Source organism: Carassius auratus, chromosome 1 (assembly GCF_003368295.1).
Source record: "Carassius auratus strain Wakin chromosome 1, ASM336829v1, whole genome shotgun sequence".
In the NCBI taxonomy this organism is placed as follows: domain Eukaryota; kingdom Metazoa; phylum Chordata; class Actinopteri; order Cypriniformes; family Cyprinidae; genus Carassius; species Carassius auratus.
In genome coordinates, this window is record NC_039243.1 from 6,150,918 (window position 1) to 6,174,639 (window position 23,722).

A 23,722-nucleotide genomic window follows, 5' to 3' on the forward strand; every position below is an offset into this window, starting at 1 on the left:
CGTCCAGACATCACCGCTCAATACTAGCTCTAAATGTCTCACTCTCATCCTCCCCAACTGATCACTTACAGCTTTTGCAGTCTTAGCAGTTCAGACTATTCAGACTCTCATGTTGCTTTTAGTAGTCTGGTCTGATCCTGCTGTTAAAAGTTACCGTGGCATATGCTCCATATGACCTCCTAAATTTGTAGAATTTAAAATGATTAAATTTTTTTTAGGGTTTTTTTTTAAGACCGTAAGAGAATTTTAATATAAGCCATGCCATTGAAAGCAGTGTTCGGTTGATTTAACACTGTTCTTCCTTATTCTTGCAGCCAGAGAAGCTGCGATGTGGGAGCTAGAAGAGCGTCACCTACAGGAAAAACACCAGCTACTCAAACAGCAGCTGAAAGACCAGTACTTCATGCAAAGACACCAGCTACTCAAAAGACATGAGAAGGTTACTTTCCAGATCAGTCTTATATTATCCCTGGACCACAAAACCCCAGTCAAAAGGGTACATTTTTCAAAATTTAGATTTATACATCATCTGTAAGCTGAATAAATAAGCTTTCCATTGATGTATGGTTTGTTAAGATAGGATAATATTTGCCCGAGATGCAACTATTTGATAATCTGGAATCTGAGGGTGCAAAAAACTCAAAATACTGAGAAAGACGCCTTTAAGGTTGTCGAAATGAAGTTCTTCGTAATGTATATGACGAATTAGTGGTTGTCCGATATATCGCCAAGGCCGATATATCGGCCGATATTTGCCAATTTTCAAGTATCGTCATTGGGCGATAAGTTTTCCTGCTTGGCCGATGTGTTTGAGGCTGGACTTTTATTTTGACAGTGTTGAGAATGGCAATAATAATAAGAAGAAAATAATAATAATAATAATCGATTAGATATCGGCATTGACTGTCAAAAAACTATATCGGTCGACCATTATTACTAATCAAAAATTAAGTTTTTATATATTTACTGTAGGAAATTTACAAAATAATTTAATGGAACAGGATCTTTACTTAATGCCCTAATTATTTTCTCATAAAAGTAATATCAATCATTTCGACCAATACAATGTATTTTTGGCTATTACTACAAATATTCCCCAGCGACTTAAAACTGGTTTTGTGCTCCAGGGTCACATATGTGCTCTTTCGGCTGCCATTGGTGTGAATTTTTACTCTAAATGCATTTCTGTACAGGAAATGGAGCAGATGCAGAGGTATAACCAGCGTCTGATAGAGGAGATGAAGAACAAACAGACGCAGGAAAGAACCAGACTGCCTAAGATCCAGCGCAGTGATGCGAAGACCCGCATGGCCATGTTCAAAAAGAGTCTGCGCATCACGACCACAGGGGTCACGCCGGAACTGGAACGTGAGAGAGTCAAACAGGTCAGAGGTCATATCAGCTTCAGACTGAAGGATTAAAGGAATAGTTCGCCCCGAAATGAAAAAATAGCTAAATATGTACTCAACCCTCAGACCGTCAAAGATGTAGATGAGTTTGTTTCTACATCTGAAAAGATTTGGAGAAATTTTGCATTACTTCACTTGCTCAATGGTGGATCCTCTGCAGTGAATGGGTGCCGTCAGAATGAGAGATTAAACCGCTGATAAAAACAGCACAATTATCCGTACCAATCCAGTCCATCGATTAACATCTAGTGAAGTAAAAAGCTGTATATTTGTAAGAAACAAATAGCATATTTGTGTGTCCAATGAACAGTTTGCAGCACAGGAAGAGCAGAGACAAAATAACGAGCGTCTCCATCAACAACAGAAACATCGGAATCAGATGAGAGATCTGCAGACGCAGTGTGACGCCAACGTCAGAGAACTACAGCAGCTGCAGGTACACGCTTGGATTTCTGCAAGCGCATTGTTTATATAAATCGGTTAACTCATCATAAAAAGAAAAGTAATAGTGTCTCGTGTGTTTTGCAGAATGAGAAGTGCCATCTTTTGATCGAGCTTGAGACTCAGAAGCTGAAGGAGCTGGATGAGGAGCACAACGCAGAGCTCAAGGACTGGAGAGACAAACTCAAACCCCGCAAGAAGGTACTTGCTGTCAGTGTTACGTGCACATTTAATATGCAACATTTCAATCATGTTAAAAAGGTTTCATTGGTAAATGCACTAAGACTGTGAAACCTCTGTGTGCAGGCCCTTGAGGAAGAGTTCGTCCGTAAGCTAAAGGAACAGGAAATGTTCTTCAAAATGAGCGGGGAGTCTGCATGCCTTAACCCCTCCACCCAGAGCCGGATCTCAAAGTTCTACCCCGTCCCGAGCGTCCAGTCCACCGGGTTTTAACACACACGTTCACGCTAAACTGCATTGTGACTGAACTTCTGCTGCCTTGTTCCCTCTGATCAGTCAGTCAGAAGGAAGGAGGGACTTCATTGATCCAGATATCCACAGAGAAGTTTTTTGCTTTTTGTTTTTATTTTGTTATTTTAAAGGAGGATTTTTAGTGTGGTTTCCCTAAACATGTCTGCAATAGTTTAAGAAAGATGATGTGATTCTGTATGCCACTTAATTGATAATTTCTTTCCATTTTTAAAACCTTTATTTTGATTTTTTCTACCTTGATTTTTACCTTTAACCCCACCCTCCAGACCAATCAGTGGTCTCAGTGTCTTAATGATGTGGTTTTCTGTGGTATTTTTATACCAAGGGAATCATTTAAATCTCAAAATCAATCTGAATCAGTTGTGGTGTTGTTGATTATGATCGTTTTTTTTTTTTTTTTTTTTTTGTCTGAATGGTAATCAAATGTTCTTAAATTTGATTTTAAAGTTTAAAGGCACATTATTTAGAGGTAAATAAGGACATTTCTTGGTTATTTTCTGTATGAATTACAGGATTTAAATATATTTGACTCTGTTATCTCACTTTTATTGAGCTTTGTTTATCATTAAATGGATCTATAGCATTTATAGTAGCAGCGATATTGCTTTCTTTGAGGTGTTTTTAGCATAGCATCCACACTGTATGGAAATATCCTGACGTCACTGTGGTTTAAAGTGCATTTGCGCTTGCACTGCTATGCAATGTGAACATGTAGCCTAAGTAAATCATCTCAACCTACAATTATTTCTGTGAACTTTAAAGCAAGAGGAGCCCAATCTCTTCATAATGTCCATTCTCCAAAAAATGGCAAATGGTTTTAGTTTCAGACATCTCTTCAATGCATTAGTGTACTTTTCTGTAAAATTGTATGGTGGATGATGTGTCCTATGAACCGACACAACTTTAATCAGTCAGGTATTGTGTATTGTAGCAACATTTTTATTTCCTTTCATCCCAACTTTCAACATTCAGTTCTATATGGGTTTACTGCATTTACATTTGTGCCGTAATCTGTAAAAACTGAACAAAACATTTAAAATCTGTGGAAAAAAAGACAAGTGTCAAAACAAGAAATTCTTGTCATTTACAGTAAGATGTCCATCTTGTACAGCACATTTGACTGAACAGAGAGTGCCATGCACCTTCTGATAAAGGAATTCCTGCAGGTAGTCGAATGTACATCATGATGCCCGTTTGCTTTTTCATATAATTTTTTTTGATTGTTTTTTGTTTTTGTTTGCTTTTTAAGCATTTCCACCGATGAGGTAAAGTAAGCTACATAACAGTTGTATGTACTGTGTTTGTGTCAAAGTTCAAATCATTATGATTTTAGGAAGCTGCTGTGATTAAAACATTTGTTGTGAATAGTTCAGTTGCCTGGGTCTCTATATCGAAGTGTCTTTCTGCATTGGAACTGTTTTTATACAGTCTATAGTATGGAGATTACTGTAGGTCTGTCTGTAAGTCAGCTTTAAAATAAAATATTCTACATTTTATCGTCAAACCACTTTTAAGACTAATGAAAGCATTTTAACACAGCAAATGATAAAAAGCGCATTTTAGAGCACATCCCCAGATTATATGTTAAATCCCATTCTGCAGTCATGCAAGAAAACCAGACTTTCAAGATGAGGAAAAAATAAATTTGCAAAAAAAAAAAAAAATATTTTAAAAACTGGCATCATAAAGGTGAATTTGATAATGTAATGCTTGTTAATTCAATGTGAATATATTTAGCTTTTGGTAATAAATTGATCCAACGAAGTCCCAAAATATATTTTTTTTGTTGTTGTTTGTTTTGAAAAGAATACATATTTACAACTAATTTTTAAAGCCTTAGCTGCCTAAGGCACACTAGCTAAATGCACTCTCTTCTAAATGACTGTGCTCCTTCGACGACGACGAGTGATATATGAAGCCTCACCTGTGGGGAAGAAAAGGTTTATGAAAAAAGAATGATGTTATGATTATCCATGCGTTTAGTAAACTGATCAAATACCCTTCTCTCCCTTCGATCCTTTCATTCCTGGGGCGCCTGGGGCGCCTGGTACACCTAGATTGTAGAAAAGTAAAATTACAAACTGAAACGTGAAACAAGGTTGAAGAGATCTCTAGCTGTGCTTTTGCTGATGTTGATGCTCTTGGACAAAAAATACATTGAAATTCAGATTGTATGTAAATCAACGAGATCTTTATAACAGTTTGACAGACTATTTAAATACTACACTTAAAATTCATATAAATATCAGTCACTCTCTATGTCCTCTTATTGTCTATTTAAATGCTTAAAATAAATGCTTAATTTAAATGCAGTTTTTCAAACTGCAGTTCTATCAAAACATGTAATTGATGATTGACAGATTAAAAATAAACTTTTCTAAAAGACAAATGTATCATATTTAATACATTATAACATGTATAAGATATATATGGATAATGACATAAACCTAAGTTGCTTCAGTCCAGCAAGTGTTCATCTTGAAATATTATTGACATTTTAAAAGTTATTCTTGTGTGTACTTAAAATTCAGACAAAAAGACACTTTTAGTAAAATAATAGTAGCTACCTTTTACTTGCAAAAATATAAAATAAATAAAAACGTACAAATGATCAATCAGATGACAAGTTGAAAGGATAATGTTGATCATTTAGAGGCCTTGGGAATTTGCTTATCAACACGATGCAGTAGGCTTTATAGTGTTAATCCCATTTAAGGTTTATTGACTGCAGCTGTAATGCTCTCAGTTGCCACAGAAAATACATTTCTAGAGTTGAAACTTAGCAGGCAAAGGGGCTAAAGGTTTAAAAGCAGAAATATGGAGTTTAGGTTTTTTTTGTTAAAATAAAATTTTTTTATAATCTGATAAATAGGTCTAAATGATCTTTTTGGGTATAAATTATTTTCAATAAAAGAAACTTCAGTAATGCATGAATATAAGTGATTTTTTTTAATGGATTTTTACGTTATTTGTATGCATTTGTCTCATTGTAAACAGGACTGTTAAATCATGTCATGTCACTTCCTACTATCTTCACACAGATACTACATTTAACTAGCTTTACTTGCTTTGCTGACCTTGACATGAACATCATATGGGTGTGTGAAATATAGAAGATGTACCTTTTGGTCCTGGGAATCCAGGAGCTCCTTCATCCCCTTTCTGCCCTGGTATACCTTGCGGTCCAATCATACGGTGGTCTATAGAAACAGTCAATTTTAATTAATATAAATAGTCAATATATACGATTTTCAAAACAAATTTTGAACAAGTTCCATCTCGCCTCTGATGTAGTCTATGATTGCAGTCATGTTAGAGTAAGGAAGTTCTGGACTGGTTCCTGGAGGTCCAGAGGGTCCAGGGGGTCCAACGGGTCCAGGGCGTCCAGGGAATCCAGGGTTTCCATTGGTTCCTTTTTGACCTGGTACACCTGGTGGACCTGCAATCCCTCTCAAACCATCTCGACCTTGTAACAGGCCACGCGCTGAGGAAAAGGCAAACATTCTACTCATAACTTGTATTTTTTTCAAGGCTATTTATAAGACATGTAGCATAACTTACACATTATGTAATCTGAAACCTTTTTAGCGATGACTGCATAATCCAAATTCTCATCAGAGCTCGGGTGGCCTGCAAACATCAAGTAACATTTATTTATACAGCGCTTTATGCAATACCGGTCATTTTAAAGCAGCTTTGCCATATTACGCAGGAAAAACACCAAATCAATCATGTAATCGTCGTCAAATATGAGACTAATTCAAATAATACCTTTAAAGCTGCTCTAAAAATACTATAATAGTGTCATTATTCAGCTCAAATCCATGTTGATTCAGTTCAGTTCAATAACGATGTACAGTTAATTCATTACAAAACAAGTCCATTCAGTGATAAGTGGATTTACAGGAAACAATAGTGTTGTTATCCGGGGACGCCAGTTCTGTATTGATTCAGTTCAGTTCAATAACAGTGCTGATGTGGCAAAATTCATCAGTTACTAAATTAATTTGATTCATCTGTAAAACAGCTCTACAGGAGACTATATTGTCATTCAGCTCAACTGAATTAAAGTTTTGTTCTCATCTGAAAAACATGCCACCAATGAACTGCTGAAGAGAGACTTAAGATGAAATGTGTTTAACAAAAGCCTCTTCTTACTCTTGATATATTCCTGACGCTCTGCACGGATTTGTGGCTGGTTTTCATTAACAGCATAAGACACTATTCCTCCTGGTGGTCCTTGAGGTCCTGGGGGACCGGGAGGTCCTGGCAGACCTGTGAAACCAGCATCTAAAACAACACAGATCATCCTTTTACTACAAGCTGTTGTCTCCAGATATTGAGATTTGCCGTTTTTTTTTAAATGTGCAATTCTTGTTATTGGCAAACTGAAAATGATCAAAAGCTTAATTTACATATATTCCTCAAGCACATATCAGCATATAAGAATGAGTTTTTCATCACAAGAATAAATTACATTTTAAAATATCTAAAACAGTTCATTTAAATTATATTAAACAAATACCAAATAACTCACAGTCTTGTTGAGCATAAGAGACTTATTTCAAGTCATTTGACCCAGATCCTACCATTCAACAGACCCAGCACTCGTCCAGCAACTTCCTGAGTGTTAAAGCCATATCCACCTGGACCACCTGGGGGTCCTGGGGGCCCTGGAGGACCAATCAGGTACTGCCTCACCTCATCTCCTAAAAATACCCAAAGAAATTGTGGATGCACCAAAATCTTTCATAAACCACATTAGTTGAACCATTTATTTGATCAAATGCCAAACATACACACACATTTCACACTTACTTTGAAGGTATTCAATGACACGGTTAGCTAGCGAATCTTCAGAGCCTGATCCGGGAGATCCTGGTGGTCCAGGTGGGCCTGGAGGTCCAGTCAGGTATTCTCTAATGGGCTCACCTACAGAAGACATTGAATATTACATTCATGGCGCTTATTTACCCATTTATATTGATAACAAGTTAAAGGTGTCTTTTCTAGAGGCACCAAAACTTCTAGAGATGCTTTTCTACTCAACATTTGTAGAAAGTGAAAGTGAAAAAGTGTAAAAAAAAAAAAAAAGAATACAAAAAGAAAAAAGAAAATACTGAAACACATTTGTTGCCCCAACGCTAGGGATAGTGCATATAAAATAAATTTTTGTTCTCATTTACTCAGCCTCATGTCTTTCCAAAACAGTATGACTATAAAAGAAGCTATTTTGATATGGGACCTTTAAAATATCTTCTTTAATGTTTCACTAATGAAAGAAAGACATACATTTTTGGAACAACATGAGGGTGAGGGATATTCATTTTTGGATGAACTATCCCTTTAAGTGGTTCCAGTATTTAAGGGAAGTGCTTGGTTGCATAAAAGTTCTTCATGTCCTCTTAAACGTACTTCTAAGGTAGTCTGAAATCTGTTGAACAACATCTGGTGAGCCTCCACCCGATGAACCGGGTGCTCCGGGAGGCCCTGGGGGTCCAGGTGGACCTGGAGGTCCCGGAGCGCTTCTGGAACCTCCACCTTATAAAAACAATCACATTAAACTCTCTCTGTCACTACAGAAATGGTTTATGGTTTATGTCGTTGCAGATGTTGGATCAATAGACTGGTTTGCCTACCGTAGGAGTATCCTGGGATGCCAGGGGCCCCGGGGACTCCAGCATCACCTTTGTTTAAATAATAATTAAAATGTAATTAAGGTGTAATTAAAATGTTGGTAAACAGATGAAATTGTAAGTGTTGTGCTGCAACCCGATGATGAATTTTACATGGTGATATGTGTAAAACTATGTAAAACACTGATATAGTTTGTTCCAATATACCTTTTGGACCTTCTGGCCCCATGGGACCCACTGGCCCTTGAGGTCCCAGTGGTCCTGGTGGACCCTCAGGACCTTGTTCTCCACGTGGTCCTGGTATCCCTGGCTGTCCTGGAATACCTGGATTCAGGGTAAAATAATTTAAACTTTCCAGCCAGCAATTGTAAAAAAATAAAGCTTTATTTTTATTATTATTATTATTATTATACAATGTATCACTTACCGATTCCAGGGTCTCCAGGTAATCCAGGCTGGCCTTGAATAGAGAAAGATCAAAGAGAAGATTAGATGTAATCCAAAAATGTCAGAATGATTATTATATACAACTGTATATGTGTGATTGAATGTTACACACCAGGGAAACCTTGAGGACCAATATCACCTGAACAGAAGACATTAAACATTAGAATTCACAGGGTACAGGGTCTCAAGAAAATATATATATATATAATGTGTATTGGATCTACCTTGTGATCCCTTTGGTCCAATAGGTCCAGGAGGCCCGGGTGGTCCCGCAAAGAAGGTTTCTGATTGATCACAAAAGCCATGATCAGATCACTTTTATACCATAATTTAACATCAATGTCTCAAGCGCTAATACAATAAATTAAACCGCACCTGAATTAGGTACAAAGCTTCCTGGTTCACCTTTTTCACCAGGAGGACCAGGTTGACCAATCCCTGTGGAAAAAAGACATTAGAATTTAATACGGTAACAATACAGAAATGCCGCCTGGAGATTATGAAGTTAAATGAATCTAAATTCAGGAACTATGTACCTGGTTTTCCATCCTTGCCCGACGGTCCAGGTGGTCCTGGCAGACCAGGTGGGCCAGGAGGACCAGGTTCAGAAGTAGCTTTCTCTGCTCAGTTTAGATGAAGAGTGAATCAATGATATAAATGCATTTATAATATACATTTTAAACAGTGAACACACTCACTCCCTGCGCTCTCAGAGACTCCGGGCTTCCCATCTTCTCCTTTGTCTCCTCTATCTCCCTTTGAACCTGTAGGGATTCAGATGTCAGGGAACTAAAACCTTCTGATTTCAGTCTTTTTGTTTTATAGAAAAATATACATATATCTCACCAGGTGGACCAGGAAGACCAGCAGGACCGATAGGACCTAAGGTTAAAAAAAATAATGTCAGCAATATTAGCAAAGGCATATAGTGCTGTTTATCTGATTCTTTTCAACTTCATGACACCTGATAGTCCAGGTGGTCCAGCAGGACCCGGAGCTCCAGGAGGTCCAGGGGGTCCAGGTACACCCACTGTGTTAGTATTAGAGCCTAGTGACCAGAAATAAGATGATGAATGATGTCACCATCAAATGAGCCAGATTAAAATTATTATTATTATTATTATTACTAACTAATTATCTTTTGTGTTCCCTCACCTGCAGAAATGACTCTTCCGGGCTCACCGGGCTCACCTACAGAGACAACATCATGTACGTGGGAAGACAAAGTGTATTTCTGTATATACACCATACCACTTCTAACTAACACAAACTTCAGTCATGATGTATAAGGTATTGGGTAGAAGTGAATAAATAAATGAATGAATTAATTATACCTTTAGCTCCTGGCTGGCCCGGAATACCTGGCAAACCTAGAGTTGGGAAATAAATGGTTGAAAAAAATAAAAAAATAAAATAAAATAACATTTATATGATGAAGGTTAACCAAAACAATAACTGTTTTGTATGCAACTGAGAACAAGTCAAACCAAACCTGGTGGTCCTTGGAGTCCTGGTGCACCTGTGCAGAAAAAACTTTCTTTACATGGTTTGCATTATTAACAATTATGTTTAAAAAAAGCATTAAAGAAAACTTTTTATTCATGGTTTGAACTTTCTTTTCATTTATACCTGGTATTCCTGCGTCTCCAGGAGGCCCTGAGGGTCCCCGAGCTCCAGGCAAACCAATCGGACCTTGATCGCCTTGAAATTAAATGAAAAAGAAATTTAAAGAATGCATGCATGAAAAAAAAAGACACAAACTAATATTTTCCCAACACTTCATCTTAAAATTACCTCGAATTCCTTTAACACCATCTGGCCCAGGAGCACCTGTGAAAAATGAAATATGATATGATATGATATGATATGATATGATATGATATGATATGATATGATATGACATGATATGATATGATATGATATGATACAGCACATACAGTTCTTTTCAATCCAAAAGTTTGGTGTTAGTAAGACTTTTTTAATGCTCTTGAATGGTCCTTTATGTTTACCAAGGCTGCATTTATTTGATAAAAAATACAGTAACAATAGTGATATTGCAAAATATTATTAGAATTTAAAATAACTGTTTACTATTTTAATAAAAATTGTCATTTATTTCTGTGATGCAAAGCTGAATTTACAGCATCATTACTCCAGTCTTCAGTGTCACATGGTCCTTCAGAAATCAGTCTAATATCTGATTAGCTGCTCTTATTATAAATGTTGTATAAAGGTTTTGCATGTTGCAGGCTTTCTATCACTCAAGTTTCTCTTTCTGTGATGAAACCTACCTGCTGATCCTTTAAGACCTTTCTCACCAGGAGGCCCGGCTGGTCCGACCTGACCTGGCTCACCTGGCAAACAATAAGATATTTTGCAGTGGTGAAGAAAAAGCCTCAGTGATTCATACACCAATGCTGATCAATTTATATATCTAGCTGTAAGTAAGATAACTCACCAGTGGAACCACGTGGACCTCTCTCTCCTTGATCGCCTAATTTAGTAATAAAAATAGTAATCATAATCATCAACAGAAGTACATGAAAAACAGCATTACTGCAATACCCTATATATCTCTGGCTTCTACTGACCTTTGACCCCAGGTGGCCCTGCGGGTCCTTTATCTCCTAAACATATTTAAAAAATGATCAAAACAAATAGTACACATTAAAATTCTTAAATGGGAAAATGTTAAGAAAAGATATATTTACCCTTGGGTCCAGGTTCACCAGAGTCTCCACGGAAGCCTTGGGGTCCAGGAGCTCCTGAAAGACCTGGTACGCCTTGTGCACCTGCATCCCCTACAGCGACAAAACACAATTTTTTCCCCCAAAATATAGATCCATCTTTACTAGCAGCTTCAGAATAAATATATCTGTAAGTATCTGTTTGCCACCAGAATGGTTTCTAATATACTGTACTGATATTTCTCTGCTTGTTTCTCTCTTGGTCTTACCTTTGGGACCCACAGGGCCTGGTGGTCCTGTTAGCCCTGGTGCACCAACATCGCCAGAAGAACCTGGGGAGCAGTCGCAGAGCAATTAACAAGTCGCTTTTTCATCTTGTTGTGAAGGGACTGTGCATATGTTTATATTACAGTCAATGTATTACATGTTAAAATAACAGTAGCAATAATTATGCCAATGGTATCACCTTTCTCTCCTTTCTCTCCAATTCCTGGGGGTCCTGGTTCTCCTCTGTGGCCCACTGGCCCCTCTCGACCCCTCGGCCCAGGTAAACCATCGTTTCCTGATTCACCTGTGAATAATACACACAAGCAGATGTTTCAGGTCTGAATCAATCATCTTTGTCCCATGTGAGCATCACTTCAATTGACTGGTAGAAGTTAGTCCTGGCTCAGCGTCTCTGCATCACACCTGCACTTCCTTTGGGTCCTCGAGGACCTTCCTGTCCAGGATGACCAATGATTCCAGGAGGACCTGGAAAGATGCCATTCATTCATTCAGTTTATTAACTTAGGCTTTTCTTATAAGCGCTTTTCAAATCAGTATTTCTTTATTCATATATTTAGGAATGTTTCAGTTGGTACAGTATACAGTCATTGCAATGTATTGTAATGTTATGTTTGTGATAATAATTTTTTTTAAAAAGTACCTGAAATCCCAGGAAACCCTGTATCACCTGTAAAAAAAAAAATTTTATATTATTGAAACATTTCCATAATGTTTAATAATATATCTGATGTATTTGTAAAATATTATTGCCATACATTTGAGATATTATATGACATTAATGTGATATATTTGTGATATAACTGATACAGTACATTTGTGATATTGCTGTGATATTGAGGTATTTGTGATGTGCCATTATTGTAATATATTTGTGCCACATTTCTGATATTATGATACTGTTGTGATAATGTATGACATTATTGTAACAGATTTGATATAATTGTGATAGATTTGTGCTATAATTATGTGACACTGTTGTGATAATGTGTGACATTACAATATATTTGTGATATAACTGTGATACATGTGTAATTTTGTGATACATAAGGGATATATCCAATACACTTGTGATCTTGCTGCGATATTGTCATATATTAGATATTATTTGATGCTGTTGTGCTGTGACAGTATTGTGATACATTTGTGATATTATGTTGTGATGTGTGACATTGTGAGATAATTGTAAAACAGTTGTGATAGTATATTTGTGATATACTGTAATTCTGATACAGTGGTGACATAACTAATACATTTTTCAATATTGCTGTGATATTATCATATATTTGTGATATTATGTTATGTTGTAATGTGATATTGTGATATATTTGTAATATGTGGCACTGTTGCGATAATGTGTGATGTTTGTGATATAAATATAAATATTAATATAAATATAAATGTAATACATCTGTGATTTATGTGTGATATATTTGTGATCCATTTGTGATATTGTAATATATTTGTGATATTATGTGACACTATTCTCGTAATGTGTGACACTGTGATGTTTGTAATATAATTGTAATACACATGTGATATTATGATATATTTGTGATATAATTGAAACATTTGTAATATTGTAATATTTCGGTGATATTATGTGATGGTGTTGCAATATAATGCATGTCTATATGTGAATTGTACAAATTTTTGTGTGACATTTTTATGAATACCTTTCACTCCAGGAGGTCCTTGGTCTCCTAGAATGACATTTCAGATGTATGTATAAGTAAAAATGCACTCTGTATTTCTCCAGACTTATCTGTTGAATCTAAAGGTTACCTTTAGGCCCAGGTTCTCCTCTCTCACCCTTAAGTGAAGTTGCCAGTGAAGCTATAATGAAATAATGTTTTTATAAATGTTTAGGTAACTGACTGGGTAATGCTATCACATGTTTAACATGAATAAATGGTAAAAACCTCTAATGGTGTCCGACTGAAGTTCAGATCTGAGGATCTGTTGGATGGTCCTCTCCAGAACCACAGGGTCTTGTGCAGCAGCTGCTGAACCCAGGTTTATAGTGTTATCGGCACGGACACCAGAGACGCGCTCAGCGTATGAAGACTCCAGTGGATCGATGATGTTCACAGCTGAGGAGGCGGACAAACGACTAGTTCGAGCAGAGACTGCTCTTTCTCCGCCATCAATAGCGTCCACACGAGCCTTCAGCTTCCGGAACTCCTCACCTAGACAGAGAAATATTCATTATGAAGGAAACTGTCAAAGTACAAGGCATATCAGTTACCGTATTTTCGGACTATAAGTCGCACCTGAGTATAAGTCGCATCAATCCAAAAATACGTCATGATGAGGAAAAAAACATATATAAGTCGCACTGGACTATAAGTCGCATTTATTTTGAACCAAGAACCAAGAGAAAACATTACCGTCTACAGCCACGAGAGGGCGCTATATGCTGCTTAGTGTAGACTACAAGAGCAGTGAGCAGCACAGAGCGCCCTCTGCCGGCTGTAGATGGTAAGGTTTTCTCTTGGTTCATTTCTCTTGGTTCATGTCCAATTAATTTTGATAAATAAGTCGCACCTTACTATAAGTCGCAGGACCAGCCAAACTATGAAAAAAAGTGCGACTTATAGTCCGGAAAATACGGTAGTCTCAAATAACATTTTGAGATATAATGTACCCAGTGCGATGAGACCACAGAGAAGTCCCAGGAGAAGGAGAAGACCTAAGATCAACGCCAGAAGCCACTTCCACCACGAGCAGCAGGAACAGAATCCTAGGCCTGCCTCGTCAGACTCATCTTTACGGATCTCTGTTGGGACATTAGAATATGAGACTATGAATAAAACCAGATCCAACAGGCCATCATTACCAAATGCGCTTATGTTTATGTTTATTTGCAAGCTTGGGGCAATTTAAAGTTTTTTTAATTTTATTTTGCATTTCTATAAGTCATTTACCTGCATAGGTTGCCTTGTCTTTTGTTGAGGCTCTGGAAGCTGAAAACACATAAATGATGGTTTTATTGGATGTAATTTCAGGGAGGATTTTATTATTAATTAAACAATCTACAATAAGTGACTTTATGTGAATGCACCAGTCATTGTGGATTCTGTAATGCTGGAGATCATCTTCTTCTCCCTCTTAAGCGAATCTTCAGAATCTGTAACATAAAAAAAACTTTCTGTCACAAATACATTTCAACAAAATTTTTATTAATTTAATTAAAAAGTAATATGTAAAATAATCATACCATACACTAATAATGAACTTATTTTGAATTTATCATTCAAATTCAAAAGTTTGGGGTAGGTAAGATTGTGTGTGTTTGAATGAAAAAACTAATAAAAAATACACTAATATTATTATTACAATTTAAAATAAGTCTTCAGTGTCACATGGCACATTGTTGTCTGATTTTCAATGTTACAATATAAATGTCTTTACTGTAACTTTTAATGAATTTAATGTGTTCTTGCTCAAGAAAGGTATTTATTTCTTTTAAAAAAACATTTTCGAATGTCTGGACAATAGATTATACAGTATTTAACTATTTTACCCAGTTCAACTGGATTTTTTTTTTTTTTTTTATTAAATTACTGTTTGAACTGTATATTAAGCTACAAAAAAGTCTCTGCTGTCTACCTGCTCCAGCACTGGTGGTGGAAGTGACGAACTGTTTGCCAGTGTTTTTGGACATGATCAGTCTCTCACTCTCTTTCTTAGCTGCAACATTTTCTTTTCCAATCGCAATAAACTTGCCATCTTTCACAAACACATCATCAGCGGTGATAGGGCTGCTGGGAACAGCTGTGAATGTTACATGAAAAAGAAAGATTTTTCATTTGCTAATTATTATAACTAGATTATTATTATTATTATTATTATTATCATAACTAGTATTTTTACTAGTAACAGTGGTGGCAAATCCAGCGCTGCCAACATTCTTCTGTGCCCCATACACTGGAAGTACAAACGGACATCGTAAATCTCTTACTATAGTTATTTCCATGCACTGCATCACTGTACTAAAGTCATTATTCAGAGACAGGGTTAAGTTACCTTGGCCAGTACTGATTCCATTAACCATGAGAGCACCACCAGATGTTGACAGATTATTATGCGTCCCATATCCTAAGAGGAACAGAAACACAGAGGGCAGCCATCAGAATAACATGTTCTGTTGACGTTCTCTCAATGTTATCAACAAACATGATCCTAGTACTGTTAACACAGCATTCAGTATTTTGGTCAAGAACTTATTAATTTGTGCAGTGTGTTTTGGTGCATCATTGTAATGGTCAGTGGCATTGTGAATGCAATGAGCTGCACTACCGAGGGCAGATGAGCTGAGGGTCCGATTATTCTGCATGCCACCTATGATGAAACAGCACATGATCAGTCACTTTTTTATTTGTATCTTCAACTTTAACACACGGAAATGCATGCATGCAGACACAACCACGTTGTCTCTGTGTAACCTGTGGGAGATGATGGTTGTTGCAGAGTGGTGTAACTGAGATTGTTTGGGTTGGTGTAATATCCGCTGAATCCTGTATCCAGGACTGTACCGTCATAACCTGTAAGACATGAATTAGTGCTTAAGGAATGGCTGTGCTGGGTGAATCACAGGCATATCTGAGCTTGTGAGTGTGTAGTACCTGACTGGCTCTCATGACGGGTGTCCACACTGGCTTTTTTCGGGATAGGTAGAGTGTTGGTGGGAGAGCGAGGTGGACTAATGCTCCCAGAGCGACTTCCCTTCAGTAATCTCTTCACATCATCCAGCTCTGTCCCTAAATATAGGACACTACCGATCATTTTCTGAAACTCAAGGCCACACTAACTAATATCTTACAAAAACAACATATATAAAATACATCCTATATGCAACATATATGCGAAAATAATCAATACATCATTTAAAAGATTAAATAACGAAAAAACTGTATTTTTTTATATTATATTATGCAATTATTAAGCCAATTAGTAAATTAACACAATAGTTTTAACTGAACGTGAATAACACTGACATCTAGTGGAGGGAGAGGCACTCTGCAATCTGGCTCTGATCTCACTCTCTGAAAAGAAAAAGAAAACATTAAAATTTAAAATGAGACTTAAAGATTACATAAATTAAAAGAGCCATTAAATAGTTTTGTAAATATAAAATACCTCGTGTGTGCGTGCGTCCTCTAGTGGCAGCACTTGTCGAAACTGCCGGGGGGAGAAAATGTATCACGAATTAAATAATACTAATAACAAGAAGAACAAGAACAAGATTCATATTTTAAAAGTATAAGTCGGTGCTTATTTTTGCCCGGCTCAAGTACACTTTCACGTACATAAATCAACAAAAGTCCGCTATCATTTTTGTTTTGCTAGATCATTGTAAAGACATAAATACTGTATTAATGTATTACTTCGTCATATATTTGCATGTATTGACAACGTATTTTGCAAACATTTTATGTCCAATCAAATGCTCCAGAGAACGAGCATGTCCCGCCCATAATACAAGCAGCCAGCAAATCACGGTTCACGGGTGTGACGTAGGTAAAGACTATTGGCTATATATTTTTAAAAGGGGCGGAACCAGTTAAACAGTGCTGATTTATGATAAATTAACTTTCTTTTACTGTCTAAGTAAATTAATGATTTCTACGGAAGCCCGTTTCCGCCATTAAATGAAAAATAAAAAAGACCTCTTTTTGCGTGATATAAATTCGCAATTCTGAGAAGAACATATCAGCCCCGCCCCAGCCACCCCTTCAAAACGGGACTTGTGAGTTTATTTCAAGCAATTCTGATTTTATAACTCGCAATTTCGAGCTTATATCTCCGTAAAAAAAAAAAAAAAAAAAAAAAAAAAAACTCTGTATTTTGAGATATAAAATTGCAATAGCCTTTTTTTAATTATTGTTTATTTATCTCAGTGGGTTCCATGAATTTCTGTCATGGATACTACGAATTGCAAGTAAGTTTTCCCCCCTCAAATTTCCCAAAACAAAATACTAAATGGACATACCATATTCTTTCTTTACGTATTCAGGGGAAGAATTCCCACTGGAGCTCCCTGGGTAAATATAAAGTACATACATAGTGTTTAATCTGATTAACAATGCATATTATTAAATAATATCAACATTTACACACACACACAGTGTGAAATTCCTTTCATCTGAAACCAATATATCCTTCAGAGTCATACTGTCTGATTTACCCTCATATCCTCCGGTGTGAATGTTCAGACCGGTCTTCCTCTCTGCAGGAACTTTGCTGTAACTCAAACCTTTCCTTGTTCCACCAGGCGACGAGGAGCTGAACTTGGTCACAGTCATGGAGCTGGAAGTACCTGCGGCAGACATGACTGCAGAGGAGCCAGTGCCACCTCCTCCACCTCTGGATATGTTCATACTGCCTCCGGAAACACTAACAAAACCGCCTGAGGATCCAGACACTAACTCAGAGGAGGAGATGGACCCGTATCCAGAGGAAAGATCTCCACCGGTTGCTGAGGAACCACCTACTGTCGTGATGGAGGTACAGACACTGCTAGAGCCTTTAACTGCAGAGCTAGAACTTTTAACTGTAGAGCTACTAATGGGTCCGGTTACACTGATTTCACGAGATATTTCATCAAATCCACTAATCACAGATCCTGCTCCTGAACTGCTGCTGCCTGAACTTCCAGACGAGGAGGCTGGAGAAAAGAGAGAATTACTGATCAACTTCAGTAAGTGGGCAATACATCTCTCTACTATGGATATTCCAGTATATATGTTGCACAGGCTGACCACCAGCTTTGTGAATTGATAATTTTGTGAATTAATAATAATATTTTTTCTGTGTCAGTCTCAGTTACTGGTTAAAGCTGCATGATTCCTGGACTCACAGGATATGACATAACTTCTGAAAGCGCCTCCTTCAGCGCTGCTCTGGGTGAAGATCTTCTTCTCCACCAGAACAGCTCCACCTGAAGCTCCTCCAGAGCCTGAGCTGTTCACACTGGAGGTCAGTACCTGCTGGCTGCTCGAGGAGCTGCTGTGTCCCTCTGGTGGTGAGACACCAAATAACATTCAGTAGGGAAGGAGATCTCACAGTCGTCCAGTTGCGTTAATTTCAATTTAGAGAACAGCACAATTAATCGTTTTTAATGCAACTATGTAGTTATTTCAGAAATGTTATTTAAACCTACTTGGAGGTAGAGATGTCAGTCTTGTGGTTGTTACAGTTTCTGTGTGTTTTTGGGTTTCTGTAACTTTTAATATAATTAAATTAAGCACAATTTACAGTTTTAATAATGGTCATAAATTACTTAATTAGAAATATAAAGGTGTTATTTTTTCATGCTCACCTTTTCCTGATCCTCCAGATCCCCCTTCTGCTTTCACAATCTTGGTTGTGGTTAGCTTGTCCATTCCATGTTAATTACTGTCAACCAAAGTTAATCTTATTAATAAAATATATATATATATATATATATATATATATATATATATATATATATATATATATATATATATAGAGATATATATATATATAGAGATATATATATATATATATATAGAGATATATATATATATATATAGATATATATTTAGATTTTTTTCATGTATCATCCACTTCATTAATGCTTTCAAAAAATGCATGCAAACAGAAAATGAAAAATGCAGAACTATTATTTCAAAAGCAACTTTTTATTTCAAATGCAGCTCATTGAAGCATATCCATGAAGCACATTTAGTGAAAGAAATGCAGAAAACTGCATCTGAATTTATTTACAAATGTATTAATTTATATTGAAATAAACAAAAGCATATTTATTAAACCACAAAATTAGTCAAAACACGGTCAGAATATTTGCTCAGAAGAAACTGACACTTACCACTTGTTATAATTTACCATCTCATGTCAAATAGTCTGTCCCGTATGACCACACTGATGTTTTTCAGTTCAAGTTCAATCCCAGCACCCCTCATAAAAGGATTTTTCAGCCTGGATTTCAAGCCTTCTTATCACATCTGAAGCCAACAAGTTTAAACCTGAAGCTTTCCTCGAGGCTACAGCTATAATATCCTCACCTGACACTTGATACCATCGTGTATGAGGGATTTGAATTCAAGGATTTCTGAGTTTGCTGTGAATAGTCACCTCTGTGATCAAGTCCTTTAATTTTATAAATACATTAGTAGTCTTGGTGATATCAAATTTACAAAATCAGTTTTCTTATCTTGGAGGTTTGACATCCCATCTTTTCATTAATGAAAATAATGTTTAAAAGTACATTTTTGTACTTTGTTTTTTTATATGTTTCAAAACATTTTGACTGCATACTCAGAGAACGCATAACAATAACAATAATCACCTTTCACCTTTCTTGACCTTTGACACCTCTGCTATTGTCACCTGTTCTAAGCAATGTTTATCAGTGCTAATGCTGTGTAATAGTCATCATCTCACCTGTATTACAGTAATGATGTGTAATTGAGAGACTTTCTCAAGCTATTAGGAGCTCTACACCCTGAAATTAATCTGCTTATGAGTCATTCATGAATGGCAGAGCGTACACAGAGCTAAAGTCATGAGATATTATTACTAAATTAGTACAACAACCACTAAACCAAACTCATGTTTATGTATGTGTATGTGTCTGTGCTTGTTCTGTCGTATGTATGACATCTTTTCTGTCAAGTTTTGATCATAAATTATGCGTCTAAACACAATAAGCTCATGACCGCAAAGGAATACTTACAAGATATTTTCCTTTACAGCTCAGATTCTTTCAGGACGTTAATGATATATATCAAAAGTATCAGCACAAACAGATCAAATCTCAGAAGAGTATTCTGTTTTGGATTATATAATAGATTTGTTTCTTTGACTATTTCAGTTTGAAGCCTGACAATGTGCCAAAAATGTGACCCTTTCATTGCCAGTGGTTTTCATCGACAGGTGAGCAGTTTGGCTGTTCCTAGAACAGCTGAAGCGTTTATCACCAACCTGACAGACTTTTCCAGTCTGTGAACACACAATCTTGAACTTGCACTTGAAAACAGTTTCAGTTTTAATCAGCAGAAAAGTCCCTCAGTAGCAAAACAACACATCTGAATTAAAAAGAGCATGTTAAAACTCACCTTGACTCTTGTTTAGGTGAAATGAGTGTAATCTTCTTCTTGTACCCCTGTTCTTCTGTATAAAGATGAGCTCCAAAAGCTGTTATATTTACGAGCAGGCACGTTCAGATGTGATGAGTAATCCAGGACCCAGCATGCATGCTTTTTACCCCTTTACATGCAATACAGCAGTTTGTCTGACCTCCAGCCACTTACAGGCGAGTTTTGACAAGACGAGGAGGGCTGTCACATCTCAAGACCCCAGAGGCACTTTTATTTGCAAAAACAAGGAACAAAAATCATTATGGCCCGGATAAATTGCCTGGGAGAAAGTTCTTTAAGTGGAATTATGATGACTTGAGGATATATCGCAACCTGTTCTATAGATTATGAAATATAGTCTTGCTTCCATTGTATTCTACAGTTATTACTAAAATGAGATGCATATATTGGCAGGAGTCATGGGAATTATAAATGACAACAGGAAAGTCATGAAGTCCCTTCAAATTCCTCATTGAGCTACAAATGCTTGGCAGTAATGAAGACCATTTGTACTGCTAGAAGGCAAATGGTCAGCACAAACTACAGTAAAGATGTCAAACCCAAAAAACACACAAAAAAATGATGTGGCTAAAATAATTTTGACTGGATGTTGGAAGGTGACAGTTAGATGTTGATGCTTGAGAGGATGTTGAGCATTATTCTAATTGTGCTAGAAAAATAATTACATTTTCATTGATATTTTCATTTTTTAAGGCTCACACACATTAGAAACAGTGATGCCCATCATGATCATCCTTTTAGATATTTTTGGATTTTTCGATAGGTGTAAAGGAATGAAGCCACACACCTCAGTGAGTCACCATGGAGTCATTTTATCAGTCAAATCTTACTCTTGATCATTGACATGTCCTGATGTGCTTGATGGTTTTTGATTTACAAATTGAATTAGTACATTTTAGATTAAAGCATGTTATGTTTATTTTTTTTTCATTATTATGTTTTAACCAAAAGAAAACCACTCACTCTTATGTACTGTACCAAAGAATAAAAATGAATACACTGAGCTTACTCAAGGCATTTTTCTCTTGCTCTCTTTCAGTAAATGAAACTTGTCCGTTTTAATGCCAGTTCATGAGCTTTAGATATCATATAGCCACTGACCCTGCATTTGGAAGTGTTTCTTCTCCTATGAACAGGAATACCTTTTATCAACAGTATAATGAATTATACTAATATATTATCTTTTAAGAATGTATTCTAATTCATGAACCGGTTTTGAGTGTATGGCTGTGTTTTCATGCTAGTGCAGCATAACAGTGTTTGAACATGTCTTAGACGGGTAAAACGTCAGTTTTCCTCAATGCCCAGAGGTCTGCCTAAGCAAATATTGGAAGCTTCAATCAAAAATTAATTAGACTTTTACATTGTGAAAGCAACAGTGCCTTATTAAAGAGGCAAAGAAAACTATTTTTACTTCTTTTTCTCTGCTGTATTTTTTTTTCTTAGTGTTTAAAGGCTACTCAATCTATATTTTTACCAAATCATTATACAGTACTTGATTTACTGTAAAGGAATGACAAGCAATATTTAAAACTGAAGTTCCCCCTAGCCACAGGGTTGTAATTTTCACAGAAACATTCAAGTTAAGGCAAAGTACCATCCTTGACCAGAGGCCTACACAGTTCCACTGAAAAAGAGATGAAATCAGAGATGAACATAAAACTTGAAAGAGTCATCAGACTCACCACACATTCAGCTTTAACATGTTAGGGTCAGCGTGGTGCCATTTCTGTAAGGAACTTGATACTTGAACTTTTCTTGCTACTAGATCTTAAAACTTTTATAATACTTAAAATAACACAATAGAAAAAAAATATTGCAAAAAAATATTAAGAGCAGTATGAGCCCACCAGAAATCAGTTACGTAAGAAAAGCAAATAAGTGAATAAACATAATTAAAAATAATACAGTTATTGACATCTATGGTTCAGTGAAGAACCTGTAACATCCATTACACAAAAAAGTTATTTATTGTTGAAAAAGGTTATTGAAAATGTAAAGTTCTTCATGCTAAGAAAATAAAATGTTTCTTTTAAGAATTGTTCATTGAAAGGTTTTTACGTGAACAAAAAAATGCTTCTTCAAGGACATCATAAGAACCCCTAAAAGAACCTTTTTTTTTAAGTGTGTGAGAAACTGTGAAATACTAAAGCTATATATAGTTGTTTGTAACAGCGACAATTGTAACAGCCAAGAATGCTTTCAATGGCTGCATCTCTAGCCTCTATTTCGCTTCTGGGACTAGCTTTCAGTTGCACAGAACATAATCTTTGCCCGAGCAGGTGATGTTTATTGGAATAATAACACAAGCATGCAGCGTGGAGTCTGGTGCCAATATCATCATTTTGATGCTTGGTCAGCAAAACCACTGCAAGCATCATCAAGTGGTTACACATGGGAAACCACAACTCGATATACCCATACTGTATAGATGGACTTCTTTTCTCATTCTGAACCACTCATGTTTGTTTCCTCATGAGCATGTTGCTTGGATCTAACAGTGTTAAATATAGTCACATCTGTTTTCACCAGCTGGGTGACATCAAATGTTTTTAAAGGCTTGCATGTTAGCATTCCAAAGAGTCTTTTCTAGTGGTTTACAGGGATTTTTTCTTTGTTTTACCTGTTTATTCGAAGAGTTCAGATGCAAAAGTCTCTAAGTTTTCATCTAAAATGAGCATTTTTATCTGGCTCCTATATCTATGTTCAACTATTTCACTTTAATGAAGTTTACACTTAGAAAAGGACCTATACATTGCCATCAAAGTAAAATTCCTGAACCTAAGCACAGGAGCCAGATAAAAGTGATCATTTTAGAAGAAGATTTCAGACGGCATTTAGAGGCTGTTGCATCTGAACTCTGAACATTTATTTGTAATCTATACATATAGTAATAAAAAAATAAAAGAAAAAAGGCTTTTCAAATAAGTCCCATTAGAGTGAAGACCTTATCGTTCCAAACAAGACCACACCTGTTGTGTTATCATTCCTGACATCAGATAGACGCTGAGCAGTCATTGCTGATGAATCAAGGTACACATGGTTCCAGGGGAAGTAAAGGTGGTGGATTGTTTCTACTGGACTTAATACAAGCAGCATGCCAGGTTTTTTTTTCTGCCAAACGCATACAGTATATATAGTATAAAGTTACGTTTGCTTCAATTTGAGAAACTAGAATA

The 23,722-nt window shown here is 36.4% G+C and overlaps 2 protein-coding genes across 3 annotated transcripts in view; one reads left to right on the plus strand and one right to left on the minus strand.

Annotated features, from left to right (window-relative positions):
- The window catches only part of LOC113045479 (serine/threonine-protein kinase 10-like), a 19,400-nt gene extending 15,691 nt beyond the window's left edge, over window positions 1-3,709 (plus strand). The window contains exons 14-18 of the mRNA XM_026205913.1: window positions 315-439; window positions 1,194-1,385; window positions 1,720-1,845; window positions 1,938-2,051; window positions 2,157-3,709. Coding sequence (XP_026061698.1) covers window positions 315-439; window positions 1,194-1,385; window positions 1,720-1,845; window positions 1,938-2,051; window positions 2,157-2,303 — 704 coding nt within the window. The 3' untranslated portion in view covers window positions 2,304-3,709. The remainder of the gene's footprint in view (window positions 1-314; window positions 440-1,193; window positions 1,386-1,719; window positions 1,846-1,937; window positions 2,052-2,156) is intronic.
- Window positions 2,727-19,368, minus strand: col17a1a (collagen, type XVII, alpha 1a). Of its 2 annotated transcripts, none has more exons than XM_026205815.1 (52): window positions 19,253-19,368; window positions 18,722-18,798; window positions 18,563-18,619; window positions 18,260-18,418; window positions 17,588-18,067; window positions 17,393-17,440; window positions 16,540-16,581; window positions 16,398-16,445; window positions 16,026-16,160; window positions 15,846-15,944; window positions 15,700-15,741; window positions 15,427-15,498; window positions 15,274-15,327; window positions 15,010-15,174; window positions 14,462-14,527; window positions 14,325-14,363; window positions 14,045-14,176; window positions 13,320-13,586; window positions 13,183-13,233; window positions 13,074-13,100; window positions 12,041-12,067; window positions 11,803-11,865; window positions 11,579-11,683; window positions 11,382-11,444; window positions 11,137-11,226; window positions 11,017-11,052; window positions 10,884-10,919; window positions 10,717-10,779; window positions 10,220-10,255; window positions 10,055-10,126; window positions 9,918-9,944; window positions 9,760-9,795; window positions 9,581-9,616; window positions 9,390-9,473; window positions 9,272-9,307; window positions 9,124-9,189; window positions 8,962-9,045; window positions 8,801-8,863; window positions 8,650-8,709; window positions 8,538-8,564; window positions 8,406-8,438; window positions 8,186-8,302; window positions 7,982-8,029; window positions 7,758-7,883; window positions 7,161-7,274; window positions 6,932-7,051; window positions 6,501-6,632; window positions 5,904-5,972; window positions 5,626-5,826; window positions 5,465-5,542; window positions 4,342-4,395; window positions 2,727-4,266 (listed from the first exon to the last, which is right to left on the minus strand). In XM_026205815.1, exons 2-52 carry the CDS (start codon window positions 18,783-18,785, stop codon window positions 4,217-4,219), a joined length of 4,299 nt encoding a protein of 1,432 aa, XP_026061600.1. In that variant the 5' UTR covers window positions 18,786-18,798; window positions 19,253-19,368; the 3' UTR covers window positions 2,727-4,216. The 2 variants fall into 2 exon arrangements, with proteins under 2 accessions (XP_026061600.1, XP_026061524.1); XM_026205739.1 differs by having other exon boundaries at window positions 18,563-18,625.
- Between the last annotated feature and the right edge of the window lie 4,354 nt (window positions 19,369-23,722).